The following is a 27582-nucleotide window of genomic DNA, read 5'->3' as shown; positions in this document are numbered from 1 at the left end:
TCTGATGTCATTTCCTTGCTTATAAAACAAGGATAACTGTTACATACTCACAGGGCTGTGGTAGGATTAGATGAGATCCTGCACAAAAGCATGAGGCATGGTGTCTGGCATCACAAGTGCTCAGTAATGGTGGCTATTATTAGCTGATCCCAAGCCCAAGCCCACAGTGTGACAAGACTGGTGACAAATTAATGACACCTTAGCCTGTATTCAAAGTGTGCCGATCGAGACTGTAGCCTATTTTTTTTTAATCTTTTGATTGCATTAACATTCAATACTTACACCCTCAGCAATACTGATGTAATTGGTCTGGGGTGAGAACGCAGCATGGGAATTTTCAAAGCTCCCAGGTACAAAGTTTGAGAACCACTGCACTACACCGCACTATCTGAAGGCACCCAGGAAGCTACATTACAAACGACTGTTGACTTAGCTACTAACACAACACAGCATACTTAATTGGATCCTGGATTTGGGGTGGGGGGTGCTGCAAGTCATTTGGGGGGTAACTGGGTAAATTTTAATATGGACTGAATTAGGTATCAATGGACACCTGGGTGGCACAGTCCATTAAGCATCCAACTCTGGTTTCAGCTCAGGTCACGATCTCAGGAATGTGAGATCAAGCTCCACATCGGGCTCCACGCTCAGTGTGGAGTCTGCTCAAAACTCTCTGCCTCTGCCCCTCCCACTCATACTCTCTAAAAATATAATTCGTTAAAAACAAAGAATATTAGATACTATGTTATTTATGTGCTACTAGTTAGTATGGTTACAAGAACATCGTTATTGTAAAAAAGCATATCCGTGTTTAGGGGTGAAATATTGTGGTTTGCAACTTATTTTCAAAAGGTCATGAAAACTACTCAGGCTACCATAACAAAATACCATAGACTGGGTAGTTTAAACAACACAACTTTATTTCTTACAGTTTGGGAGGCTAAAAGGCTAAGATCAAGATGCTGCCCAATTCTGTTCCTGGTGAGAACACTCTCCTGGCTTGCCAACAGCTTCCCTGTGTCCTCACAATGGTGGAGAGGGAGAACAAGCAAACCTCTGGTGTCTCTTCTTATAAAGGGATTAATCCCATCATGGAGGGTTCCACCCTCACCACCTCATCTAAATCTCATCACCCAAAGGCCCCATCTCCAACACTATCACATTGGGCATTAGGGAGACACAGTTCAGTCCACAGCAAAGTGTATATATAAAGACAAAGCACACACCATAGCAAGTTAACAACCAGCAATGGTAGGGAAAGGGTATACAAGGTTTTATTTTAATTTTTCAAAATAGAGTTGGGAGGACTTTTGAAGCTGCTGGTGACATAAAGCCTGGGAAAAGGTTAGGGTCACATGAGCACTGTCTTCAAGAATGTGAAGTACTATCCCATGGAACATTTTTCTTGTGTCGCTCCAAAGACAGGGCTTGACCCGCTTGACCCACTGGTAGACGATGAGGTGGCACATTTAGTCTCCATGTAAAGAACTTCCTGAAAGACACAGCTGTCCAACAATGGAAATGTTGCTCTCAGAACTCAGATGTTTCTCAGTGGAAGTGTTAATACAGAGCCTAGAGAACCACGTCAGGGAAGCCACGTGCATGGGCCTCTGTAGCAGGACGGAGGCCAGAACCACCAACTTTCCAAATTTAAGGTTATATAGACACATGTGCACCCATAAGCATTACAACGTCTAACAAGTAATCTACAAGTACAGACAGCTTTCCAGTGATTATCTTAAAACAATTTGGAGAAAAGAGTTTTAATAGTTCAGGTGTACATTTCTGTTCACCTATTGTTTCCCACAGGCAGAATCACACATAAACTCAAAATTCAGGTTATGCTCTAAAGTAGCTCTAATGTATCAATTGCCTTGCAACAAACTGACACTCTAGCAAAACTGCCTGTGTGACCCTACTTCCCACCAAGTCAAGTGGGGTTTGAGCTCACCACCCTCCCTCTCCAGCCAGAGCCCTGGTCTGCCTCCTACCCTAGACCTGGCTTGCTCAAATCCTCTCCTCCTTTCCTTGCTCCCTTTCCAAGTTTCACTGTCAGCAAAGCTCAAACACTATTTCCTCAAGTTGATCCTTCTTTAAAAGCAAAGGATATGGGTTAATAGATCAAGACAAGGAAATGGAAATAGATGGGTTTGTTTTCAGTTGCCAAACCGATCACCTGGAAAGGGCTCATGGTCAAGGCAAAGTGGTTAGTTGTGTGTCAGCCCTACCAAGGAAGACCACACCCTGCTACTTCCACGAGCCAACCCTGAGTAGAAACACTCTTTTCAACTTTCTGATCAGGAAGAAACAATTAGTCCAATATACAAGATTTCCCACCACCACATGTCCAAACACAAACACTCTTTTGTACCAATCTTTATATATTTATTCACACATTTGATAAAAATGTCACAGTTAGAAGTGAAATCATTACAATGACGTGACTGACCCCAAGTAGAGAGTCAAGTTGCCAAAAATCAGAACATGAGCAACACACAGCTCATTAACACCTGTGCACTCACACACTCTGCCCACACCCATCCATGCCCCAACAATCACAGGTGCTAAGTTCAGACGTAACCCAGGGAAACTTTCCCTGGCTTCTGTCAAGTCCTGGGGATGAGAAGAAAGAAATGATCAATGAAAAAGAAGTTGGGACCGGTCGACATATCTTTCTGTTCTGCCAGCCACCCACTCAGAGAAGTCAAGACATGAAAAGATGGGTGCAGTTATTTCCTTGGCACAAAACTTAACAGGCAACAAAAATGTCAAGGGCTTTAAGTCAGTCTGAGGTTTAGATCCCCCTTTCAACACAAAAGGGCAGCAAGTAGGGAAAAATCCAGCCATTTAAATTCTAGGGAAAAAAGAGGAGGGAGTATTGAAAACTTGATCCCTATTCTCCTGTCAGATTGCAACATGACCAAAGCAAAATCAGCCAGGCCAAACTGATACCATCTGATTGTGACTTTATCCAAACAGTGTAGTCTGCTTTCATTTTAACTCTGAAGAGAGGAAGAAAAAATTTTCAGAGGAACAAGAGGGTCAGATAAACCACATCCCCATTATATTAGTATCTGGGGGAAGATTACATCTATTTGTTCACACGGCTTGTCTACAGCTCTGAGAGCTCCAAGGGAGTGGCCCAACCCCATTCCTCTGCCTTTAGCCTTCCAAGATGGACAAGTCCTCAGCATCCAGTCAAACCTGAAGTGTGAAAAATAATGCCTGAATCCAAATGGTGTTTTCTATACAGTGGGACTATGGAGAAATCCTATTCCATTTCCCAATTCCTACTTGACACAAAGGTTAAAAAAAAAAAAAACCTAAAGTGTGAATGTTTTGAGAATTGCCATTAACCCTATCAAAACACCGATGACACAGAAAACTACCATCTGAAAATACTAATTTCCCAGTGTTCTTGGTGAATGCGCTAAGGAAGGAGGCGATGATCCAAATTAACATAGTCCATGAATACAGAAGAACTGACCAATGCAAAAGAAACTGCTTTGGGTAGGGCGAGTCAATAGGGTAGTACTGAGAGGCAGAGAAATTTCTTGGTACAAACCTGATGTCCCTAAGATAGAAGCAGGGTGAGGACAAGGCACTTACACTGCCAAACAACAGTTCACGTCCATTCAACACTAGAACTGTTACCAAGAGCACTCCCCATGACCCCTCACTGAAGACTCAACCAGCCAACTGCACTTTCCAGTTGGACCTTCAGAACTGAAGGAAATCCCAAGTGCTGCAGAACCAATGGTGGGAACTGGAATGTTGGCAGAGGAAACCACTCAGAGGAAGCAAAAAGAAGTTGTCCCCTTCTGGCCTGAGGTGAGGTTTGTTCCAGATTAGCTCAGTGAAATACTGAATTTCAAGATGCTTGGCCTGAGAATATGACAACGCCCCCATGGATGCCTCCTTCTTCTGTTTTGATAAAGAGCAATAAGGGCTCTGAATGAAACTGGACACCACTTACTGAGTTATCTTGCCCTGGTGGTTACAGCAGACGCCTTCGAATACATGTCCCTGTTCTGTAGCAGATAAGGGACTGAGACAGGGCTAGAAGCAGCCTGTCCCTTCTTATCCCAAAGCCCTTCAAGCGTACTCGATCCGGGCAGGGCCACAACTACCCTCATTCTTCCGCTCAGAAGATGGGGTGGTAGCCTTGGCTTCACTACCGGTTTCCAGAGGCTTAGACGAGATATAGTCCTTTACTTTGATCTCCATGTTCTTGGCTTTAAGAGTGGCCATGTGCAGCTTCTCCAGGAAATCTGGCATGCCTGGTGGGAGAGGGGGAAATATGGGTAGGCTGAAATACAAACCAACAGTAGGCTCAAAATTAGACGGCCTATTTCTTTCATGGTAGGGAGCCAATTCCTTCTTCTAGAGATCACAGCCTGATTGACAACCTGAGTGATAGTTGCCTCCCAAAATGTATGGGAAGTGAAAACAATCCATGACCTTTGAGATCCTCAGAAAAGGGGTGCCAATCAAGCCAATAAATCCCCAAAGCCTTTTAGGTGATTAAAATCACTTATCAGCAGCATAGCCTAAATATCTGCCAATTTTATTTAGACAAATATCAAACAGAAACACCTAATCTCTCCATTCTCCCTCTGAGGTATCAGAAGCTGCCTACAGAGCAGCAGAAGAAAGAAAATCACATGAGAATGCTTTTTAAAGCAAGGAATTGGAACGAAAAGGTGCAGTTACAGCTGTGATGTGTAGCCTTTGTCAAGACACATGGTGGCCCCCTTTCCCAGAATACTATCCTATAACAACCACATTTTCTACACTAGATTTTATGGCCTCCAACAGGATCTAAAAAGAAAAAACGATTAAGTGCATTAATGTACACAGTCCATATTTAAGGAATTAAGCAAATGTTCTCAAAACTCCCTTCTGGGCACATGTTGCTTTCTGGGATTCCACAATTTTCATCCCTCCAAAGCCCAGCTAGAGGCTTCAATATCTTCGTAATATTCAAGAATGGACTTGCAAGGATGTTTAATTTCCCCAGAAGTGCTCCCATTAGATAAGCACTAATCCTCTTGCTTGCCATTTAGAGCTAGAGAAAACAAAATGCTCAACCCAGGCTCCAGGCCCTGTATACAAGTGCCCACTCACCACTGGAAACCATCCAGCTAACGCAGTAGCGAGGAAACACAGTCTGGGGATTGTCACTGTATGTCAACAAGTAGTCAAAGCCATTCTGGAAAAGAAAAACAGCAAAAATAATGATACGTGAACTACCCACCATAGCTTCCATATCCAGTACCACAGAATAATCATGATGTGATTCTGGGGCAGACAGTGCCATTTTTTTAAAGAGTTAATACTGAAGACCACATAGGTCGCTATCCACAGAAAGGCCAGCCTGCGAGGTTGACCCTCAGGTGGTGTCAGGGAACTTGGCTCCCAGAGTATTCCCAGTCAACAGTGTACTGGTAAGAATGGCTCCCTGTGTCTTCTCTGTTCGTGCAAACATTACAGTTTATGCTGAATACCTGCTTTCTTTCTGGCACATCAGGGATTTTGGTATATGCTATGTAGAGGATCCCTATGTGACCAGCCCTCAATAAAAATCTTGGGTGCTGAGCCTCTAATGGGCTTCTCTGGGCAGAAACATCACAGACATGTTGCTTTTTTTTTTTTTTAAGATTTTATTTATTTGACAGAGAGAGAGACAGCGAGAGAGGGAACACAAGCAGGGGGAGAGGGAGAAGCAGGCTTCCTGCTGAGCAGGGAGCCCGATGCGGGGCTCAGGAGGGGCTCGATCCTGAGCCGAAGGCAGACGCTTAACAACTGAGCCACCCAGGCGCCCCTTTGTTGCTCTATTTTTGCTGCTGGAAGAAGAATGTGCTCTGTGTGACCTCTCACAGGAGAAAGAGCAGGAGGAAGCCTACATGTGGATTCCTACAGGCTCTGCCTGTCTCTTCCCTTATGATGCAGCTGTGTATCCTTACTACATGACTAGAACACATCTTAGTCAAGAGTACAACTATATGCTGAGTCCTATGAGTCCTTCTAGCAAATTTTCAAATGTAGGGTGTTCTTGAAAATTCCAACACATACCCTCAAATGTTTAAAGGTCTTAATCTTTACCAAAACAGTATAAACTCTACTACTACTACGACTAATAACAGCAAATATTTATAGAGCACTTAACAGCGAACTGCTTCCAACTTGGGACAATCCTGTAACGTAGGTACTGTTACCTCATTTTACAAAGGAGGAAACTGAGGACAAAGAATAACTTTGCCCAAGGTCACCTACATACTCAATGACAGCCAAGATAAACCCAAGATTCTGACCACAGGGCCTATGCACCCACTCTTTTTGGCTCAGCCCTCTCATTGCCTATTACAGTGAAGGACAAGGAATTAAGGAGATTTCCAGGTGTCTTGATCCTACGAGAGATCTGAACCAATTATGATCCACGGAAAGGGGTAAGAGATAACCACTTTTATGTCTGCACTTTTTAAAGCAGACTGGCCACAACTCCACATGGCAGAACTACAACTTTAAATTCCCATGCTTTTACTCCAAAGTCCATCTTCTTTTTCCCCTGAATGAATTGTTTAATCTTTTATTCATTTACTCAACATGTATTTAAATGTCTGCCTCATGTCTGGCACTGTATGCTAGATACTTAGAGCAAACAAAAATGTGCTAGTCCCTGCCCTCAGGAGCTTTCAACCGATAGAACAGATGCCATAACAGAGATACAGAATCAATACTACGGAAGTAAAGAGAAAGGAGAGGGGCGCCTAGGTGGCTCAGTTGGTTAAGCATCTGCCTTCAGGTCAGGTGATGATCCCAGGGTCCTGGGATTGAGTCCTGCGTTGGGCTCCTTGCTCAAGAGGGGAGCGTGCTTCTCTCTCTGCCTGCCGTTCCCCCCTGCTTGTGCTGACAAATAAATAAAATCGTAAGGAAAAAAAAAAGGAGAGGTAAAACCTGTACAGTGGAAACATTAACACTATCCATCACAAAGGCTGGCTGTAAATGAGTTAATACATATAGAAGATTTTATTCTTCCCATAAAACACTTGGATTGGGAAGTCAAGAGATCTGGGTTCTCAACCACCACTGCTTATATTTTATTTTTTTTTAAAGATTTTATTTACTTATTTGACAGAGAGACAGACACAGCCAGCGAGGGAACACAAGCAGGGGGACTGGGAGAGGGAGAAGCAGGCTTCCCGCCGAGCAAGGAGCCTGATGCGGGGCTCGATCCCAGGACCCTGGGATCATGACCTGAGCCGAAGGCAGATGCTTAACGACTGAGCCACCCAGGCACCCCGCTGTTTATATTTTAAAAAAGGAAACCAGGGGTGCCTGGATGGCTCAGTCGTTAAAGTGTCTGCCTTCGGCTCAGGTCATGATCCAGGGTCCTGGGATCAAGCCCCCTGTCGGACTCCCTGCTCCGCGGGAAGCCTGCTTTTCCCTCTCCCACTCCCCCTGCTTGTGTTCCCTCTCTATCAAATAAATAAATAAAATCTTAGATAGATAGACAGGTAGGTAGGTAGGTAGGTAGATAAATAAAGGAAACCAAACAAAACCAATTATTACCCATTGGAAGAAGGAAGGAACAGGGATGTAAGCAAAATCACTCTGAATAGTTATTATTTTACAGATTTGACTTTGGAAGCATAAGTTTTTTTCATAATTTAATAAAGCAAAATTAAATTTAAAAAGCAGTATCTAAAAATCAAAAGTAAAATAGAAAACAAGGAACCTAACTATGAACTGAGTCAGCAGGAAAAAGCACAAAGACAGTACCTATTTCAAGTAACTTTAAAACTCAGTATTTTGGTGGGGGTTGGGTGGCTCAGTCCTTAAGCGTCTGCCTTCGGCTCAGGTCATGATCCCAGGGTCCTGGGATCGAGCCCCACATCGGCCTCCCTGCTCAGCAGAGAGCCTGCTTCTCCCTCTCCCACTCCCCCTGCTTGTGTTCCCTCTCTCGCTGTGTCTTTCTCTGTCAAATAAATAAAAACCTTAAAAAAAAAAAAAAACCACACAGTATTTTGTACACTGCGTACACATCCTAAGGATAAAAAAAAAAATACAAATTTTAAATCACCATCACTGGTGATCTTGGTGGTATTATTCTGAGGCTGGTGTGTGTGTATTTCAGGTTAAAGCTGATGAGTAGTTATGCTCAGGTGATGAGTTGAATTTTCCAGCACAGGAAAAGATGATAGATGTAAGATATAAAATATAAATAAAAACTCTCCAGTCTGAAATATGAATTAAAAATATTAGCACATGCTTAGGATTTATCCTTAAAACAAATAAGCAACATTTATTACTTAGTTCTAGCTTCAGGCCTAAAGACAATGAGCAAGCCAATAGCTATGAGTACTCCTAGAAGCCAAATTCTAGTATTTATTTTTAAAGATTTACTTATCTGAGAGAAAGAAAGAGAGAGAGAGAATCTCAAGTAGACTCCCTGCTGAGCACGGAGCCTGACGCCGGGCTAAATCTCACGACCCTGAGATCATGACCTGAGCCGAAATCAAGAGTCAGACACTTAGCCAAATGAGCCACCCAGACACCCCTAAAGATTTTATTTTTAAGTGATCTCTACACCCAACATGGTGCTTGAACTTACAACCCCAAGATCAAGAGTCACATGCTCCACCAAATCCTGGTTTAATTTAAATGACATCTTCTTAAAAGGAACCAGGGCTCCCTAAAGAAATGCTAATTTCTAGGTTTACAGCTAAAACTATACTACAAGATGAACCTAGGACATCTTATAACACCAGAAAACAAGAGAGCCCCTGAGGTCAAGTCAAAAGGACAAGCCAGTTAAAAGAAGGCTCCTAATGGCCAATACTGGGGCAATTTGAGTGTCAGTAAGAGTAACTGTAATGGGGCGCCTGGGTGGCTCAGTTGGTTAAGCGACTGCCTTTAGTTCAGGTCATGATCCCAGGGTCCTGGGATCGAGCCCCACATTGGGCTCCCTGCTCCTCCCTCTCCCACTCCCCCTGCTTGTGCTCCCTCTCTCGCTGTCTGTCAATTAAATAAATAAATAAAATCTTAAAAAAAAATAACTGTAATGGATTAGAACTAACCAAGCATGTTAAAAACTGATATACCTATAGAAGTCTTCTATTGGTTCTTCTATAGCAAAGACTAATGGTATTTCTTTTTTTTTTTTTTTAAAGATTTTATTTATTTATTTGACAGAGAGAGACACAGCGAGAGAGGGAGCACAAGCAGGGGGAGTGGGAGAGAGAAGCAGGCTTCCCGCGGAGCAGGGAGCCCGATGCAGGGCTCGATCCCAGGACCCTGGGATCATGACCTGAGCCGAAGGCAGACGCCCAACGACTGAGCCACCCAGGCGCCCCTAATGGTATTTCTTTAAAACAAAAACAAAACTTAACCTTTGGAGGATCCCTGGTTGAAAGAACCAATTCATTATTTTCAAACTCATAAATAAAGGAAACAAATCAACCATTTCTCTTACTTCCCTTTCCTATGTAAACTAAAGGAAAACAAACAGTTGGTGAGAAAATTCTTCCTTAATGTATTTTAATAAGTGGAAATAAATGAATTACAGAATCAGCATTTTGTTATACCACTAATGAAATAATGGATCTGAGCAATAATAATTTCTAAATTCACAAAGAGACAATCAAACATCACCTGCCTTCTAATAAAGTGGTCTTGCCCAAAACAACCAACCAACCTGAATCTGTTTAAGCCTCAGGTTTTATCAATAACTACCAATACCCAGGAAATACAGGCAGGGGACAGAGGAATATGTTAAATAACACTATAGATACAATGGGGAAACACACAATCATCAAGATCCAGGACAAAGAACCCTGCTTCTTCAACAAATACAATTGCAAAAAAAAAAAAAAAAAAGGGGGGGGGAAACTTACTGACTTCAAAAGACTCAAGAGATAGTATGAACAAATTTTAGTGTCTGGGTCATATTTGGGTCCAGATTCTAATAAACCAACTCCAAAAAAATTTCATGGACAATCAGGAAAATTCAAACACTAACTAGATTATTTGATACTAGGGATTATTAGGACACTGAGGTTATGTTTTCAAAAATCTCTTCAAGGGCGCCTGGGTGGCTCAGTTGGTTAAGCGACTGCCTTCGGCTCAGGTCATGATCCTGGAGTCCCTGGATCGAGTCCCGCATCGGGCTCCCTGCTCGGCAGGGAGCCTGCTTCTCCCTATGACCCTCACCCTTCTCATGTGCTCTCTCTCTCTCTCTCATTCTCTCTGTCTCAAATAAATAAATAAAATCTTTAAAAAAAACAAAAATCTCTTCAAGATAAACACTTAAGTATCTATAGAAGAATTCTTCTATAGTGAAGCTAGAAACTGCTTCAAAATAATCAGGATAGCAGGAAAAGGAACAAGAAAGGATACAGATAAAACAAGTACGGCCATGAGTTGATGACTGTTGGAGCTGGGGATGGATACAGAAGGTTCATTATACTATTCTACTTCATCTTTCATATACATTTCAAATTTTCCCTAATAAAAAGTTAAACAAAACACCATAACTTGGCTCAAGGATCCCATCTGGCAGTCCAAATGCAGCCACCTGGTTTTCAAGTACTCTCTGTACATGGTCAATGTAATTTATCACTCCTCCCTAATCGCAACTGTCCTTTCTAAGTGGTGAGTCTCTGAACATATTCATGGCTCATTCCTGTCTTGATTTTAGGTATATCATGTCCTCTACACATCCTGTTGTCCTCTATCCAGTCTGCCTTTTCATAAGAATCAACTCAAATCTTACCTTTTTCGTAAGAGCTTGCCACAAATATACTAAAGGAATTTTACAGATAACTCTTACTGTTCCCCCACCTCAGCTGAAAAATTATTTATTTTATCCCTACTTAGATGCAACACACTCTGCTAGGTGCTAAACAATGCTTTAGCTGCTTCATGGTCACAATTTCTAAAGGTAGCAATGCTGGAACTCAATTCAGTTTTGTCAATTGGAAATAAATGGACAAGGTCCAAATTTCAAAAGCAATGTAAAGGAAAAAAGTGAGGCCTAAGTCTGCCTCCCACACTATCTCCAGCCTGACCTAGGCTCCCCTTCCTAAAGGGGACTAGCCATGGAAAGTAACCTTGCTTCTTTTCGATCTTCTAAAGTAAGGACTTTCAAACATTTTTAACTATGACACACTGTAAATAATACTTTTTACACTGCAACCAGTTCTCTCTCTCAGCCTCCTACACACACATTCATACATATTTATCTAACTAAAGTCTCATGAAATATGCTTACACTCAGATGATTTCTTTTTTTTTTTTTTTTTTGTTTTAAAGATTTTATTTATTTATTCATGAGAGACAGAGAGAGAGAGAGAGAGAGGCAGAGGGAGAAGCAGGCTCCCAAGGAGCAGGGAGCCCGATGTGGGACTCGATCCCAGGACCCCGGGATCATGACCTGAGCCGAAGGCAGACGCTCAACCATCTGAGCCACCCAGACGCCCACACTCAGATGATTTCTATTCTATGTATTCTCTCTTTTTAAGCTGATCATAATGCACTAAAATAGTTTTGTCTTCCACTAATGGGGAGCAATTCGAGGTTTGAAAAACACTGCTCTAAAAATACTACACAAGTAAACACACAGATCTCCCTGTTAAGAGTCAAACACCACATTGACTGAAATGAACCACCACTTCTATCATATTTAAAGTCCCATTTCAGGCAGTATAAATAGAACAACTTGTTGAAAACAAAACCATACTAAAGTACACAATTCATACACCATGAAAACAAAAGTAATGGGGAGAAAACAAAGCCTTTAGTTATAAAGTGAAATACAACTAAAAACAGCAACCAGTGGAATATGTAAACTCAACAGAAATTTGGCTAAAAAAAAATAAATAAAACACTCCCTAAGTTAAAAAAAATATTCTTCTCAAAGAAAGGTCAACAGAATTTTATTTTTATTTATTTATTTTATTTTTTTAAAGATTTTATTTATTTATTTGACAGAGACAGAGACAGCGAGAGAGGGAACACAAGCGGGCGAGTGGGAGAGGGAGACGCAGGCTTCCCGCTGAGCAGGGAGCCCGATGCGGGGCTCGATCCCAGGACCCTGGAATCATGACCTGAGCCGAAGGCAGACGCTTAAGACTGAGCCACCCAGGCGCCCCCAACAGAATTTTAAAGAAGGCTGAGAGGATTAGTCTAACCCTCTCATTTTACAGATAAGGATACAAAAGTCCAGAAAGGTTTTAAGTGTTCTGCCCACTGTGGTGAAATTTTGATGGAAAAGGTGCTCCCTTCAGTTCCTAAAGAATGCTGCTAACCACAAGCCAGTCTTCTCCTGTCTCTCCCACGAATGGGAGTCGGTGGGTCATTAGTCTCTGCCCTGGGGGATCTTCCAGGTATATCACCCAATAGCAGTGGTTCCCAAACCAGGAGCATCAGCCTCACCTGGGAACTTCTTAAAAATGAGAATTCTTGGGCCATACCCAAGCACTGTATGTTAACAAGCTCCAGCGGACTGTGATGCATGCCAAGTTTGAGAACCACTGCCCTTCTCAGGTCAGACAAAAGGCATTCCTTGAGAAAATCCCAAAGCCACTACACATCCTCTCTTGGATGATGTAAAACTCACCTCATCAAATGACTTGTGGGGACGGATAACCATCTGGGATTCATACGATCTGACCCTTACAAATTCTGGAGACTCTGGAACACTAGGGTGCTCCACAGCACTGGTAAGGAGAAAAGTTAAGGAAACTCTTAGTAATGTCTACAAATAAGAAAACAGCATGAGAGCTACAGTTAAGAGGAAAATCTAAAAAGCTGGCTCTAATTTTTAAAATAAAACAGAAGAGTCACTAAAATGAATTAATACAAACTAGGTTCTAAAAACAAAGTGAGTTTCCTTGGTGATTCCTGGCTCACTAGGCTTCGTGTTGAAGAAAAGAGCACTTCTTTTTTTAATTATCAACACTAAGGAACTAAAGAAATGGTTTAATGAAAAGCGTACATAGATCCCTTCAATCTTCCTAGACTGTGGTCACCAGTCACAGCCCACTCATGTTCTAGCTGGGATGGATGGGGTCTTAGCATCACTCATAACAGCACTGAGAACATGCAAACTCCCACCAGACATAAATGAAGGACACAGTTAAAGGAACTCAGCAGGAGCCACAGGTAACCACACATACCGTGACACCAACACCATCACATTGTTTTCCTGATCCACGCTATACCGTCGAACATAAACATAATCCCGGGAGTACATCGGATACTAAAGAAAAGGATAGGCAGAATTAGTGTTATGCCCCACGTAGATGTGATAAAAGTAAAAACAGTAGTAAAAATACTCACAGGAAAATGGGTTACCCAGTGAAGAACCTCAGAACCACTAACCACATCCCTCTCAATCACTTCCAGCTTGATTACCAGGGCATCCCACTTTTTTCTATATTCTGTATCCAGCTGCAGAAAGAGAAAAGATATGAAGACCCAGGTAATCCGAAACAAAGTTGCAGAAGGCTTCTCCAGATGCTTGGACCTGACCCAAGGACCTTACTCTGAAACAGTAACCTGACCTAAAAGTGGCAAAGTGTGAAAGACAGGGCTGTGTTTACTAGAGATAAGTCTTTTAAAATCCTTTCTTATAGGCCAATAGCATTACCTTGAAAGTTAATATTAAAAAAAAAAAAAGGGCGCCTGGATGGCTCAGTCGTTAAGCGTCTGCCTTTGGCTCAGGTCATGATCCCAGAGTCCTGGGATCAAGCCCCCCGTCAGACTCTCTGCTCCGCGGGAAGCCTGCTTCTCCCTCTCCCACTCCCCCTGCTTGTGTTCCCTCTCTCACTGTCTCTCTCTGTCAAATAAATAAATAAAATCTTAAAATAAGACAAAGCAAAGGAAAACGTAAGAAAAAAAACACTGTGATAGACATGTCTCAGGAAAATGCAATAGGTAGTGATATAAACGTGTAAGGGCAAAACAATTTTTTAAAGTTTTAAACAGACAAAAATACCCAAAGTATGAGCAGACACCTCACACAAAGAAATGCAAGTAACATATTTTTTAATTTCTAGCATGACTAGTAAGTAGGGAATTTCAAAATAAGACGTATCATATACATCCAAACCAACCAAATGAATTGGTAAAATTCAGTGCTTGGGGGGAAGTGTGCACTTGCGTATTACTAGTGGGTGTTACAATCATCAATTAGTTCCAGAAAGCCTGACAAAACAGTGAAATATCCAGGAAGGAAAATAATTTTTTTTATAGAACTCTGGGTGATCCCATCTCCCCTTTTCATATGTTTCCCAAGGAAGAAAGCAGTCTTCGAAGAGATACTCTTCATCTTTACTAAATAAATACCTTCACTATGGAAATGTTCCAGATTCCTAAATCCTGACTGGATCTGTATTGAAGAGGAAAATGCTACAAAGGACGTCATTGGGTCAACAGATAAAAACCAGAATACAAGCAGAAGATTACATAAGAGCTGCATCCATGTTAAATTTATAGACTTTGATAATGACACCATGGTTAGGAGAATATGTCTAATTTTAGGAAATACACATTGAAGGATTCTGGAATAAAGGGCCACATATGTAACTTGCCCTCAAAATTATTTAGGAAAAAATAACTATAAAACCTTATAAAATATACTAAAAGCACTCAAATACATTCCTCTATTTAATCTTCCCAACAGCCCTGTGAGAGGACAGAATTGGTCTCATCCCCACTGGACAAAGAATGGTAAGCCCAATGTTTACCCAGATGCTATCTGACATGAGATGAAGGGTACAGAGATAGATGGATGTACTGAAACCATGTCTTCTGAGTCAAAGAAATTATTCATGTGGACAGTAGTTGAGTGGATTTCTAGGCTTAGAAGCTCCAAATCTGAGAAGAAAAATTTACTCACCTGAACATTGAAGAACTGCCGAGGTGTCACATCTGTGTAGGTTCCAAAAACTAGAATGACAAGAAGAACAAGAGATGTCTGCCACACCCTCATCACTCACCTTATTCCTATCGCTTAACTGCATTTCAATTATAGAGTACTGACAGATCTTAAAGGCAGATTCAGAAACTAGACGTCATATGGGGCAGCAAAGTAAGACAAAGACAACCTACAGCAAAGTATAGTAATGAAGACACTGAGATGCTTGTCATCTGGGAGAAGAAAAACAAAAAACAGGAAACCATGGCAAATTTTCTGAGCAACAACCAGAACAGTTTAGAGAGTATGAAGAACACAAGTCCTGCAAATCTGGGCAATCACAGAAAACACCTGCAAGGCAGCCAAGCTGGGCTCACCTCTGTACTGGTAAAGGTGGGTGCCTGTAATAGGGCGCCGCCAGAGCTTAAAGTGTTTCTTATCCATCACCATTTCCCATGGCTGTTCTTTGCCCCCTGAATCTTCATTTCCTTCTCTCTGTGATTTTGGTTCTGGAGGGTGGCATTCAACTCCAGAGCGCTGAAACGTATGTGACATTTCCTCCAACCGTTTCATTTCATCAACGGATCTGCAAAAGGAGAAAAATAAAAGGAATGATGCAGGTGGTTGTAGTCAATCCTTGTTCATACAATGACTTGTATAAGAATGGTGTGGGTTGGGGTGCCTGTGTGGCTCAGTCGATTAAGTGTCTGCCTTCAGCTCAGGTCATGATCTCAGGGTTCTGGGATATAGCCTGCCATCGGGCTCCCTGCTCAATGGGGAGCCTGCTTCTCCCTCTCCCTCTCCCACTCCCCATGCTTGTGCGTGTGAGCTCTCTCTCAAATAAAGAAATAAAATCTTAAAAAAAAAAAAAAAAGAGTGGTGTGGGTTTAAAACAGTATAAAGTGTAGTGAAAACTCGAGTTCCTGAGTTTGAATCCCAGTCCAACATTCATTAACTAAAACACTACTTAGTCCCTATTCTTAATCTGTAAAATGAGGATAATAATAAGACCCACCTCAAGGGTTGATTATAAAACTTAAACAATTACATATTTTCCCTCTTTTAAAAATGTAATTCACATTCCATAAGAATCATCCTTTTATAGTTTACAATTCAATGTTTTTTCGTATACTCACAAGGTTGTGTAACCATCACCACTAATTCCAGAACACTTTCATCATCCCCCCAAAAAACCTGTACCCATCAGCAGTCACTCCCTAGTCCTGCCTCCCCATAACCTCTGACAACCACTCATCTATTTTCCGTCTCTATGAAGTTGCCTATTTTGGACAATTCATATAAAGAGAATCATACAATATATAGTCTCTAGTATCTGGCTTTTTTCACTCAGCATATTTTCAAGGTTGATTCATGGTATACTTTTTCCCCTCTTTTTCTGGCTGAATATTTCACTGAATGGATATATCACATTTTGTTTATCCATTCATCAGGTGATGGGCATTTAGGTTGTTTCTACTTTTTGGCTATTATGAATAATAATGCTATAAACATTTGTGTATAAGTTTTTCTGTAGACACAGGTTTTCAGTTCTCTTGAGTAGGTTCCCAAGAGTGGATCTGCTGGGTCATAGCAACTCTATGTTTAACCTTTTGAGGAAGTGCCAAATTATTTTCCAAAGCAGTTGCACCATTTTATAGTCATGACAACAATATATTAGGGTTCCAACTGCTTCACATCCTTGCCCACACTTGTTATTAGACAATAACTATCTTCCGGATTCTAGCAATTCTAGTGGGTGTGAGAAGTATATTTCATTGTGGTCTTTGATTTGTATTTCCCCAGTGACTAATGATGCTGAGCATATTTTCAAGTGCTTATTGGCCACCTGTGTATCTTCTTTGGAGAAATACCTACTGAAATCTTTGCCTATTTTTAAATTGGGTTGTCTTTTTATTGTTGAATCGTAAAGAGTTTTTATATACTCTGAATAATAGTCCCTTACCAGATATGATTTAAAAATATTTTCTCCCATTCTGTGGGTTGTCTTTTCACTTTTTTGATAGTGACCCTTGATGAACAAGTCTTTAATTTTGATGAAGTCCAATTCATCTACTTTTTTGATTACTTACGTTTCTGTTACAGCTAAGAAACCCATCACTTCCTAATCCAAAGTCATAAGGACTTACATCTGTTATTTTCTTCTAAGAATTTTAGTATTAGAAAAGAGTTTTAGTATTAGTTTACAGTTTGATCCATTTGGAGTTAATTTTTGTGTATGGTGTGAGGTAGAGGGTCTAAACTCATTATTTTGCATGTGCATCTCCAGTTGTCCCAGTGCCATCTGAAGACTATTGTTTCCCCATTGAATTGTCTTGGCACTTTTGTTGAAAATCAATTGGCCATAAGTTTAAGGGTTTATTTCTAAACTCTCAATTTTATTCCAACAATTTATAGATCTATCCTTATGCCAGTACCGTATCATCTGAACTACTATAGCTTGCTATTAAGTTTTCAAATCAGGAAGAGTGAGTCCTCCAGCTTTGTCCTTTTTCAAGACTGATTTGACCATTCTGGGTCTTTTTCATTTCCATCTAAGTATCAGGATCAGCTTGTCAATTGGCACAAAATAGTGTGCTAAGATTCTGATAGGGATTGTGTTGAATTTACAGATCAGTATGACTAGTATTGCCATCTTTACAATATTAAGTCTTCCAATCATGAACACAGATCTTCCATTTATGTGTTTTAAAATTTCTTGCAATGATCTTTTGTAGTTTTTAGCAAAAACATGGAGTACAATGTTGAATAGAAGTGGTGAGAGCAGACATCTTTGTCTTATTCCTGATCTCAGGGGAAAAGCTTTCAGTTTTTCATCACTAAACTATGTTAGCTGTGTTTTTTGTAGGTGCCCTGTATCAAATTGAGGAAGTTTCGTTCTATTCCTAGTTGTTGAATGCTTTTTATTTTCTTTTATCATGAAAGGAGGTTGGACTGTCAAATGCTTTTCTGCATATACTGAGATGACTATGTGGTTTTTGTCCTTTATTCTATTAAGGTATTGTATTAAACTGATTTTTATATGAACTAACCTTGCTTTCCTGAAATAAATCCCACTGTTCCTATTCCTTTTTATATATTACTGGATTCCATTTGTTAGTATTTTGTTCAGAACTGCCTAAAGCTTTAAAACATTCAAGATATTTATTATTATTAAACATTCCATATATTTTTTGTGCTGTTTTATACCTTTTAGGGACGTATACATATAAAGACAAAGGAATACAATACAACTAACTGGGATAGATAATCTGGGGGACAGAGGAGATTTCAACTGGGCAAAGGTAGAGAGGAGGCTTTACCTATATTTTATTTCTTAAATATAACTATTTGGGGGTGCTTGGGTGGCTCAGTCGGTTAAGCAACCAACTCTTGGTTTGACTGAGATCATTATCTCAGCATCCTGAGATGGAGCCTTGCATAGGGCTCTGCACTGAGCAGGGAGTCTGCTTGGGATTCTTTGTCCCAGTCTCTCCCTCCCCCTCTGCTGCATGTGCGCTCTCTCTCCTTTTAAAATCAATAAATAAACTCTTTAAAAAATATATAACTGCATTTGTAACATTCACGTTAAAGTTTTTTTATATATCTGAAACATTAAGTTGTTGTTTTTTTTTTTTTCTAAAGAGAGTGCACGAGGGGGTGGGCAGAGGGAGAGGGAGAGAGAATCTTAACCTTACCCACATGGAGCCTGGTGAAGATTCTCTCTCCCTCTGCCCACCCCCTCACACACACGAGTGCTCTCATTCCCTCTTTCAAATAAATAAAATCTTAAAAACAAACAAAAAAAACATGGCTTGTATTTTCCCCTTAACCTTTAAATAGCAGTTAGGAAACAAAGATTGCTGGCTATCACATACAACTCCTGCTATTCAAGACTGAAGAAGACACTACTAATATACTGTCTGAAATGCCCACTCCTCTTCAACCTTCAAAAAATACGTAAGGTTCAAGGTTAACTTCCAGGCAGAGTTGACCATATACATTTACTTTTATTCCGTACAGACACATATCACATTATATTATAATTAATCCATCTTTGTATCTGCCTCCTTTACTAAACTATGAATTCCCTAATGTCCCAGAATCAGTCTCTTTCACATCTGTATTTCCAGCTCCTAGCAAGTAAGTACCTGGTAAACATCAGGCACTCAAATGTTTACTGAATAAATTGAGTAAATATGAAAGTAGGCCCCAATAATTCAAGTTCTTATTGAAAGATTACATTAATACATTACTTTAAAAGCCAAAAATTCAAAGTCATACTGGTAACCCAAGATTAAAAGTTTAGAGCAACCCAAAGTAATGGTGACTATAAAGATCTGTGTTCCAGTACTGACTCTGCCAACTGGCTGTGTGATCTTTTTTTTTTTTTTTTTAATTTTATTTATTTGACAGAGAGAGAGACAGCAAGAGAGGGAACACAAGCAGGGGCAGTGGGAGAGGGAGAAGCAGGCTTCCCGCGGAGCAGGGAGCTCAATGCGGGGCTCGATCCCAAGATCCTGGGATCATGACCTGAGCCGAAGGCAGACGCTTATCGAATGAGCCACCCAGGCACCCCACTGGCTGTGTGATCTTATGCAAGTCATTCTACCTGTAAAGCCCTCACTTTTTCCACCTATAGTTAGGACATTATTTCTTGAAGGTTTCTATTAGCTCTAAAATTCCATTTCTCTGAATTTTAAACTTTGGACTTTGATAAAATATTTATACAGGGGACATTTTGTTGTTTTGACTGCCCAAAATCTTGTCATATTGAGGAGAATCCCAAAATAGGTGGGATACAGCCCCCTCTCAAGCCCTAGCAGTTAGAGCACAGCACCTAATTTAAGTGAGGTTAATTAGACACTTCTGGTAGAGGGTATGAATCTTGAGGAAATAATACAAGGCACAGGATCTTTTGGAGATTATTCTCAGTGATTTTGAAGGAGTTGAGTGTCCAGCAGTGCAACCAATCTAGGGAAAACAAAACCAGCAACACTGCCCTGAGGAGATTATCCCTACAGCAGGTCTTGGCTGTTCTCTTGGCCAACCTGTATTCTGGCCTTCTTGTCAATGCCCTGAGTGACCTAACACCTTTAATTAATCCCTTTGATTAATGCCTTTCGGCTTAAGTCAACCAATAACAGCTTCATTTGCAACGAAGAACCCTAGCCAATACAATTTATACTGATGTTCTGATGAAAAAAGTTTAACCATTTTTTAATTTGAATTAAAAATTGCAAAACAGGATTCACTGCTACCACTGCAAACGCATATAGAAATAGGGAAGGAACTTTACAATACACAATAGGATCTTTCATGAGAAAGCAAAAGGAAAACCACAGCTAGACTTGCTTAGAGAACAATTCAGGCATCACATGGCACCAATTATGACACTTTTCAGGACTAGTAAGTCATTCTTCAATAAAAATTAAGCACCACCCTTGAATGTCATTCTTATCACATAATGAAGAAGGGCAGAAATGCCTTATTAAAACTACATCAGAGGGGCACCTCGGTGGCTCAGTCGTTAAGTGCCTGCCTTCAGCTCAGGTCATGATCCCAGGGTCCTGGGATCGGGCCCCACATCAGGCTCCCTGATCAGTGGGAAGCCTTCTTCTCCCTCTCCCAGTCCCCCTGCTTGTGTTCCCTCGCTCGCTTTGTCTCTGTCAAATAAATAAATAAAATATTTTAAAAATAAATAAAATTACATCAGGGACTCATAAAATTACATAGTAATAAGATTTTAAGAAAATTAAACTATATGACTTATGCAGTATTTTTTTTAATTTTTTTTATTTTTTAAGATTTTATTTATTTGTGAGAGAATGAGAGACAGCATGAGAGGGAGGAGGGTCAGAGGGAGAAGCAGACTCCCTGCTGAGCAGGGAGCCCGATGTGGGACTCGATCCCGGGACTCCAGGATCATGACCTGAGCCGAAGGCAGTCGCTTAACCAACTGAGCCACCCAGGCGCCCTATATGCAGTATTTTTAATGGTCTGCTAAGGTGGTACAGAGCTTCAGACCCACTGCTTAATCAACCTCTCCTATATAATTAAAGGTCACTACATGGCCTTGATTAAAATTATGAGACTAAGTCCCCAGAGGGGGAGAAAAATGTCTTGTGAAGAATGACATTCATTCTTGAAATAACACAATTTAAATGCTGACCCAAGACTGCATCATGAAATGCAAATGATTCTTGTCCCCAGATTCAACAACCTCTGAAGGGTCTCAACTTCTAAATGCTGACATAACAGACATAATTAGCACACAGGTGCCCGAAGTGGGCATGTATGTGGAAGAAGGAAAACCTCTCACCATACATCTCTTTGGCCTGCTGCGCCAAATCTTGTTTGGACAGGGTGGGTGTCTAAACCTTGTTATCTGAGACTTAAATAATAAGAAAGGACAAAAGAGATTATTCCCAAATAGTAACAGCGGATTAGTAAGAGGATCAAGAAAAGACACCCAATGCTTCCCTTTCTCCAAAACTAGTCATTTCAATATGTGAGAAAGGCTGGACTTAAAGGTATGGAAGCCGAAGGCATAAAACTATTAAAACAGAGTAATAAGTATAACCAGTTTTGGCTCATGTAGGAAGGAGGTCCTGACGTTAGTATATAGAGTTTGATATAAAGGTCCAAAATGATTCAAATGAAGCCATCCCTGTAATTAGTAATTTCAGCAAGACAACTGCCTCATTTCACATAATCCCTTCCTTAAATTCCAAATCACTGTCAAAGTTAGGGACTTTCAAGTATAACTGTCATGAGACATAAGGAATACAACACATCAGGGCGCCTGGGTGGCTCAGTCGTTAAGCGTCTGCCTTCAGCTCAGGTCATGGTCCCAGGGTCCTGGGGTCAAGCCCTGTATCAGGCTCTCTGCTTGGTGAGCCTGCTTCTCCCTCTCCCTCTGCTGCTCCCCCTGCTTGTGCGCGCTCTCTCTCTGTGTCAAATAAATAAATAAAATCTTAAAAAAAAAAAAAAAAAAGAAATATAAGACATCAGCTAGTTCATTGCAATTCTGGGCCAACTGGTTAATGGTAAAATAATGAAGACAATGTAAAAAATTCACGTCAGGTTTTATGTAGTTCTGATGATCTAAGGATATGTCAGTAAAAAAATCTTTAAGTGACAGTGGCAAAAAAGAAAAAGGATTTTTTTGTTGATCATTTATTTATAACATACTGAAAAGTTAAAATTGTTGTAAATGCCCTGACAGACAAAAATGGGAAACAACAATTTTCTTTATGAAATTTACTGGCACTTATTTACTCAAATTTCTGGAGCAATGGACTGTAACTTTTTTAAAAAGAGGAGGGGCTAATGGAACATTTTCCCCTAGCCTTTCATATTTCTTAACTTCCTTCCTCTTTTTGTTCCTGTAACTTTTTTTTTAAGATTTTATTTATTGGGGCGCCTGCCTTCGGCTCAGGTCATGATCCAAGGGTCCTGGGATCAAACCCCGCATCGGGCTCCCTGCTCGGCAGGAAGCCTGCTTCTCCCTCTCCCACTCCCCCGCCTGTGTTCCCTCTTCGCTGCGTCTGTCAAATGAATAAATAAAATCTTTAAAAAATAAAAAAAGATTTTATTCATTTGTCAGAGAGAGAGCACACGTACAAGCATGCACAAGCAGGGGGAGCGGAAGACAGAGGGAGCAGACTCCCCTCTGAGCAAGGAGCCCCATGTGGGACTCAATTCCAGGACTGTAGGATCATGACCTGAGCCGAAGGCAGACGCTTAACCAACTGAGCAACCCAGGCGCCCCTCCTGTAATTTTTTAATGTTCCAAAACAATAAAAAATTACTATTGTATTTTTCCAAAAGATCTGCCTTGGGCTCAAAGGACGAGTGATTCTGTACCAAAAATAGTGACTGAAAGTTATTCTGTTTGACTTAAGTGAAACCAATTGGGTAAGAATCCTAGACCAACCATTAAAAGACCTGATTTCTACACCTGTCCCCCATCAATCAAAGTCACTTTGTACAAATTACTTCTTTTCTCAAATTTTCTTGCTGTTGCTAGATAAATGAGATTCTATTTGTGAAGATGTTCTTAAGCACAAGAGAATTGAAAGTAAGGTTATTCCTTTTCATTCTGAATAGTACTCAAATAACATAAGAAAAAACACATACCACATTAAAGCACACATTCAAAGAGAGTACTAGGACAAGACAGTACAGAAACAGCACAGAAAAACCAAATGCTGTGATTTAGTGGCCATGGTACAATCATGCTCTTCTTCCATTATACAATGGAAAAAAAAAATGCACTTGTCCTGAGGCACATTTAATTGTGCTCCATTATGGAAGCCACCCAAAATCCTTTCACTAGAACAAAATCTAAGATGTTCTAAACTAGGGGCCCCTGGGTGGCTCAGTCAGTTGAGTGCCTTTGGCTCGGGTCGTGGTCCTGGGGTCTTGGGATCGAGCCCCACGTTGGGCTCCCTGCTCAGCAGGAAGCCTGCTTCTCACTCTGCCTCTCCCCCTGCCCGTGCTCGCTCTCTCTCTCAAAATAAAAATCTTAAAAAAAAAAAAAAAGATATTCTAAACTAGCTATGACAACCTCAGCAATGGCTCTTTTTTTTTTTTTTTTTTTTTAAGATTTTATTTATTTATTTGACACAGAGAGAAAGACAGCGATAGAGGGAACACAGCAGGGGTAGTGGAGAGGGAGAAACAGGCTCTTGGCTGAGCAAGGAGCCCGATGCAGGGCTCGATCATGACCTGGGCCAAAGGCAGACGCTTAACGACTGAGCTACCTAGGAGCCCCAGCAATGGCTCCTTTAAAATAAACTGAATACCTAAGCAAAGAAAATTAACCTGAATCCGAAATATTTTATTCAATAAAAGACAAAATATTAGAAACATGAGAAACCTCCAGAACCACTTTACAATAAAGATACAGTTAATAGCATATTTGTCGCCCTAGAAGGTAACAAGCATTTTTTTAAAATCCGCAAAATGGACACCATCCAATTTTAAGTATATGACTGAATTCAGGCTTGAACTGGAAAATGAAGTGTAAATGAAAGCCTTTGCTAAATAACAACTCTGGAGGATCAAAAAGGCACCTTATGTGTTCTGCCTGACCTTAATCTGAGTTTATGATATTCCCAAGTGGGTTAACAGAGAGCAATACCTTTTCAGGAGTTGGATTTGAATAAAAAATGTTTGAACTGCCCCTAGGTTTCAGAGACAGCCCAAAAAGATAAGAGAGGGAAATAGAATGAATATGGGGCCTGGTGATCAACTGGTCTCTTTCTGCCACAATGGGTAGTAACTACTGACTCAAATGTTTACCACATTCATTTTTTATCTCGTTTTTTTTTTTTCTAGCTCCTGCTAACGGCAGACCTACTAAACAGAGGCTCCAGGATATACTATCCATAAAAACACATGAAGTAAGCCAAAGAATGTCATCTACCACCTAGGAGCCCAACACTATTCAATTCCCACCCAAAAACATCTTCCCTCTCTTTTGCACCAGGTAGGCCTTTTCTGGTCTTTCTCCCCTCCTGGGAATTTTCCTCTCAAATTTGACTACTGTGGAACACGGCTATTTCATCACCAAAAACAGAATGAAAATTCAAACAGTTAATTGATAATTTAATTTAAAAGTTTTCCTCCCATAAATATTCTCACACCTGAACCTGTTTCATTAGACCAATGGACAAGTTGCAAAATACTAACAAATTAGGCAAACTCCCTATCATGCTTTATTATATTAACATTTTTGTGAATAATATTGTTATAGTTTTAAATTTATATCCTCAAGGTGGACGTTTAGTGACTACTAATTTTCTATTTACTTATATACTAATAATATCTACTAATGCAAGAATCAGAAAACCAGTCTAGGACCAACCACCTATTTTTGTAAAGTTTTATTAGGAAACACAAATTTAGGAGGAAGGGAGAGCAGTTTAGGAACATCGGTTAAAAGGAAAGAGAGACATCGTAAAGTGAGAGCTAAATCAAATCAGAGCTAAATCATGACATTACTTGAAAACTGTAAGGGCTCAGATTTAAAACCACAGATTAACAAATTCAATCAGTGGTACTGCATTTTTTCACACAGAAGTTTTGATGATGATGACAGCGTGATTTCAGAGCCTAATGAAACAGTATTTCCTAAGTTCTAGCTAAAGCAGCAAAAATCTGACCTAATTTTTGCAGGTTAAAATGTCTGAGCCCCTGGTTTATCTGAGGAAGACAAAAATCCCTTCCAGCCACAAGAGTCACGATAACAAAAGAGCTCTCCCGGCATTTCTCACGAAATCCCATGAGGAATGAAGTAATTTCGTAATTGCATAACCATACCCCTAGGTCAAATTTAAAACCTATTTTGAGTTTGCACCTTTCTGGATGAGTTAGAGATTACGTGAACAATGGGTTACCTTCAATATCTAATGTATTTTTTACAACGTTATTTCTTCAGTGTCACGCTCCCTATTCAAAGTCTTCCCTCCTACGCTAACCTATACTTCGTTATTTCTAACCCGACAAGTGAAATTAACAGAGAGACAATAAAAACGTGATTTGCGAAAACAGGATCAAGTTACTGCAACGCCACTTCAAGTACCACCGGGTGAACGCGAGACACTGAGCCAGAAGGCAGGCCCCAGGGTTCGACGTGCCAACCTCCCAACCTGACCGGCCCCCACCCCAGCGAACACAAACGACTTCGCCGCACCGCTCACCTCTGCAGCTCCTCCTCCTGGATCCTCTCCTCGTCCCACACGAAGACGCCAGCGAGCGCCGCCATCAAGGCAGAGGCATGGCCAGGGCGGCCTCGCAGCCGGCGCCAGAGGCGTCCGAGGAGGACGCGGCGCGAGCTCTCCGAGTAGAGGCGGCCGTACAGCTGCGCGATCTGCTGCGCGCGCCGCACACGCAGGCCCGTCACGAAGCGACACTGATTGGCCAGCAGGGCGAGCAGGCCCCCGCCCCGCGCCCCCGCGCGCCCCGCCGCCGCCGCGCCCGCCAGCCAGGAGGCCAGGGCCGGCGGCCTCCGCAGGAACATGCCGTCTGCGCGCGCTCCGCCCAGACTCCCCCTTACTCACCCCCGCCCCCGCCGCGCGCCCGGAGGCGAACTAGGCCTCCCTCACAGGGCAAAAGGAACGAGCCCGGGAAGGCGCTGCGGCCTGATGCCTAGTGCTCCTAACTGGCCGACCCCGAACTCGTCTCACGATCTAACAGGCTTTTCATCTCTCTCTGCAGCAACCGCTGAGGAAGAGTCCCCTTTGCGGAGAGAGTCGGTCATGGCACAGCAGCGGGGGTGGCCCCGCAACCGCTGCCAAGAGGCGTTCGTAGGCTAGGGCCGCGAACCCGACGGACCGACGCCGGTCAGCCCCGTTGGCCCCCTGCCTCCTTGGCGTCCTCAACCCGGCTCCAGGGCTCGTGGTGTAGAGCGCCTGGGAAGCAGCGAGGTGGGCGGCTCAGTCGCGGCAGCAGGTGAGGTCCCAAGCGTTCCGCGTCCGCCACATGCGCTGCTCGCCTACAACCTACCCTCTTCGCGGCCGCCCGGGTCCTGATTGGGCGCGGCCCGGGCTCCTCGGTGCTGATTGGCGCTGCCAAGGACTCGTCACCGCTCCTTCCCGCCCCTTCGCGCAGCGTGCCGGGCCCCTGGCTAGCAAGGTAGGTGGCGCACCAGAGAGCTAGTCAAGGGCGCCTGAGATTGACCCGCGGACCCGCCATATTCCCGCCACCCGACCCCACCCCGCGGAGGGGCGCGACCGAGTGCCAGTTAGGTTCCTGCGCGGTGCTCTATTGGTCTGAGAGACTGGGGAGCGTCGCCTCTTTTAGTAATTTGAGTGTAGGGTGGGATGGGGTCTCAGCATTTCCTCTGCGGAGTGCTGGGGGTGTCCAGGTTAGGGGGGAGGGCGGGGGCGGGACGGTGTAGACGCCTTTGGTGAATGGAGACCCTGCTGAGACCTAGAAGTAGCTGCCATCAAAACCTTCTTCGATCTCTCCAGCTGGCTCTGCTGCAAGGTACCGAGACAGTCTCCGAGGATCAGAGTCTTAGCACTCATCTTCTCTCCGCGAACCCCACGTCGCTAGAGTGGGCCGTTGAGACATCCTTAGAGCTCAGGACACTACAGAGAGTTACGTGGGCAGGTGGCCTGTCGCAGGCTGGAAATGCGGAAGCCTCTTGGTAAAAGGGCAGCAGGATGGAGTTACTTAGGGCAGATGCCCCAGTTCGGCTAGTAGCTGTCCGACTCCCTTGACTCAAAGGTAACAGCGTGAGAAGGTGAACAGGTTTCCTGAAACCTACTTCGCACCACCCGTGAGCACCCTGGCTAAATGACCTCGAAGGACATTATTATTCTGTACCCAAAAATGAAACTGTTGGATGTCCAGTAGGGGAACCTTACACTAAATTGTTTCCTTATTTTTTTTACAGTTACATTAATACCTTAGAGACAAAAAAATATTGTAAAAAAAAATATTGATACAAAAGGAGTTGTGCTCATTCCAAGATAATGCATTTAGAAATTTTACTCTTACTGTAGCTATTTGAGCAACTGTAGATGTTCTTAATAAAAAGTGTTTCTCCAAAAAGAAAAAAATTAAGCTTTATTGGAAGCTGAAATTTAGATCTATCCCGTCCAGACTGATTTTACTCTGGGGATTCCTATTGATATTTATTTTCCCTTGAA

The 27582-nt window shown here is 41.9% G+C and overlaps 1 protein-coding gene across 1 annotated transcript; it reads right to left on the bottom strand.

Moving 5' to 3' along the window:
* Positions 1 to 902: 902 nt before the first annotated feature.
* Positions 903 to 26434, bottom strand: STARD7 (StAR related lipid transfer domain containing 7). The gene is made up of 8 exons (XM_032410414.1): positions 25627 to 26434; positions 15298 to 15506; positions 14903 to 14952; positions 13342 to 13452; positions 13179 to 13261; positions 12620 to 12719; positions 5128 to 5212; positions 903 to 4280 (listed from the first exon to the last, which is right to left on the bottom strand). The coding sequence occupies exons 1-8, from the start codon at positions 25944 to 25946 to the stop codon at positions 4096 to 4098; spliced, it is 1143 nt and encodes a 380-aa protein (XP_032266305.1). The 5' UTR covers positions 25947 to 26434; the 3' UTR covers positions 903 to 4095.
* Between the last annotated feature and the right edge of the window lie 1148 nt (positions 26435 to 27582).

This window comes from Phoca vitulina, unplaced genomic scaffold (genome assembly GCF_004348235.1).
Source record: "Phoca vitulina isolate PV1807 unplaced genomic scaffold, GSC_HSeal_1.0 scaffold12, whole genome shotgun sequence".
In the NCBI taxonomy this organism is placed as follows: domain Eukaryota; kingdom Metazoa; phylum Chordata; class Mammalia; order Carnivora; family Phocidae; genus Phoca; species Phoca vitulina.
The sequence above is the reverse complement of the archived record's forward strand: the minus strand, read 5'-3'. Positions and strand labels throughout refer to the sequence as shown.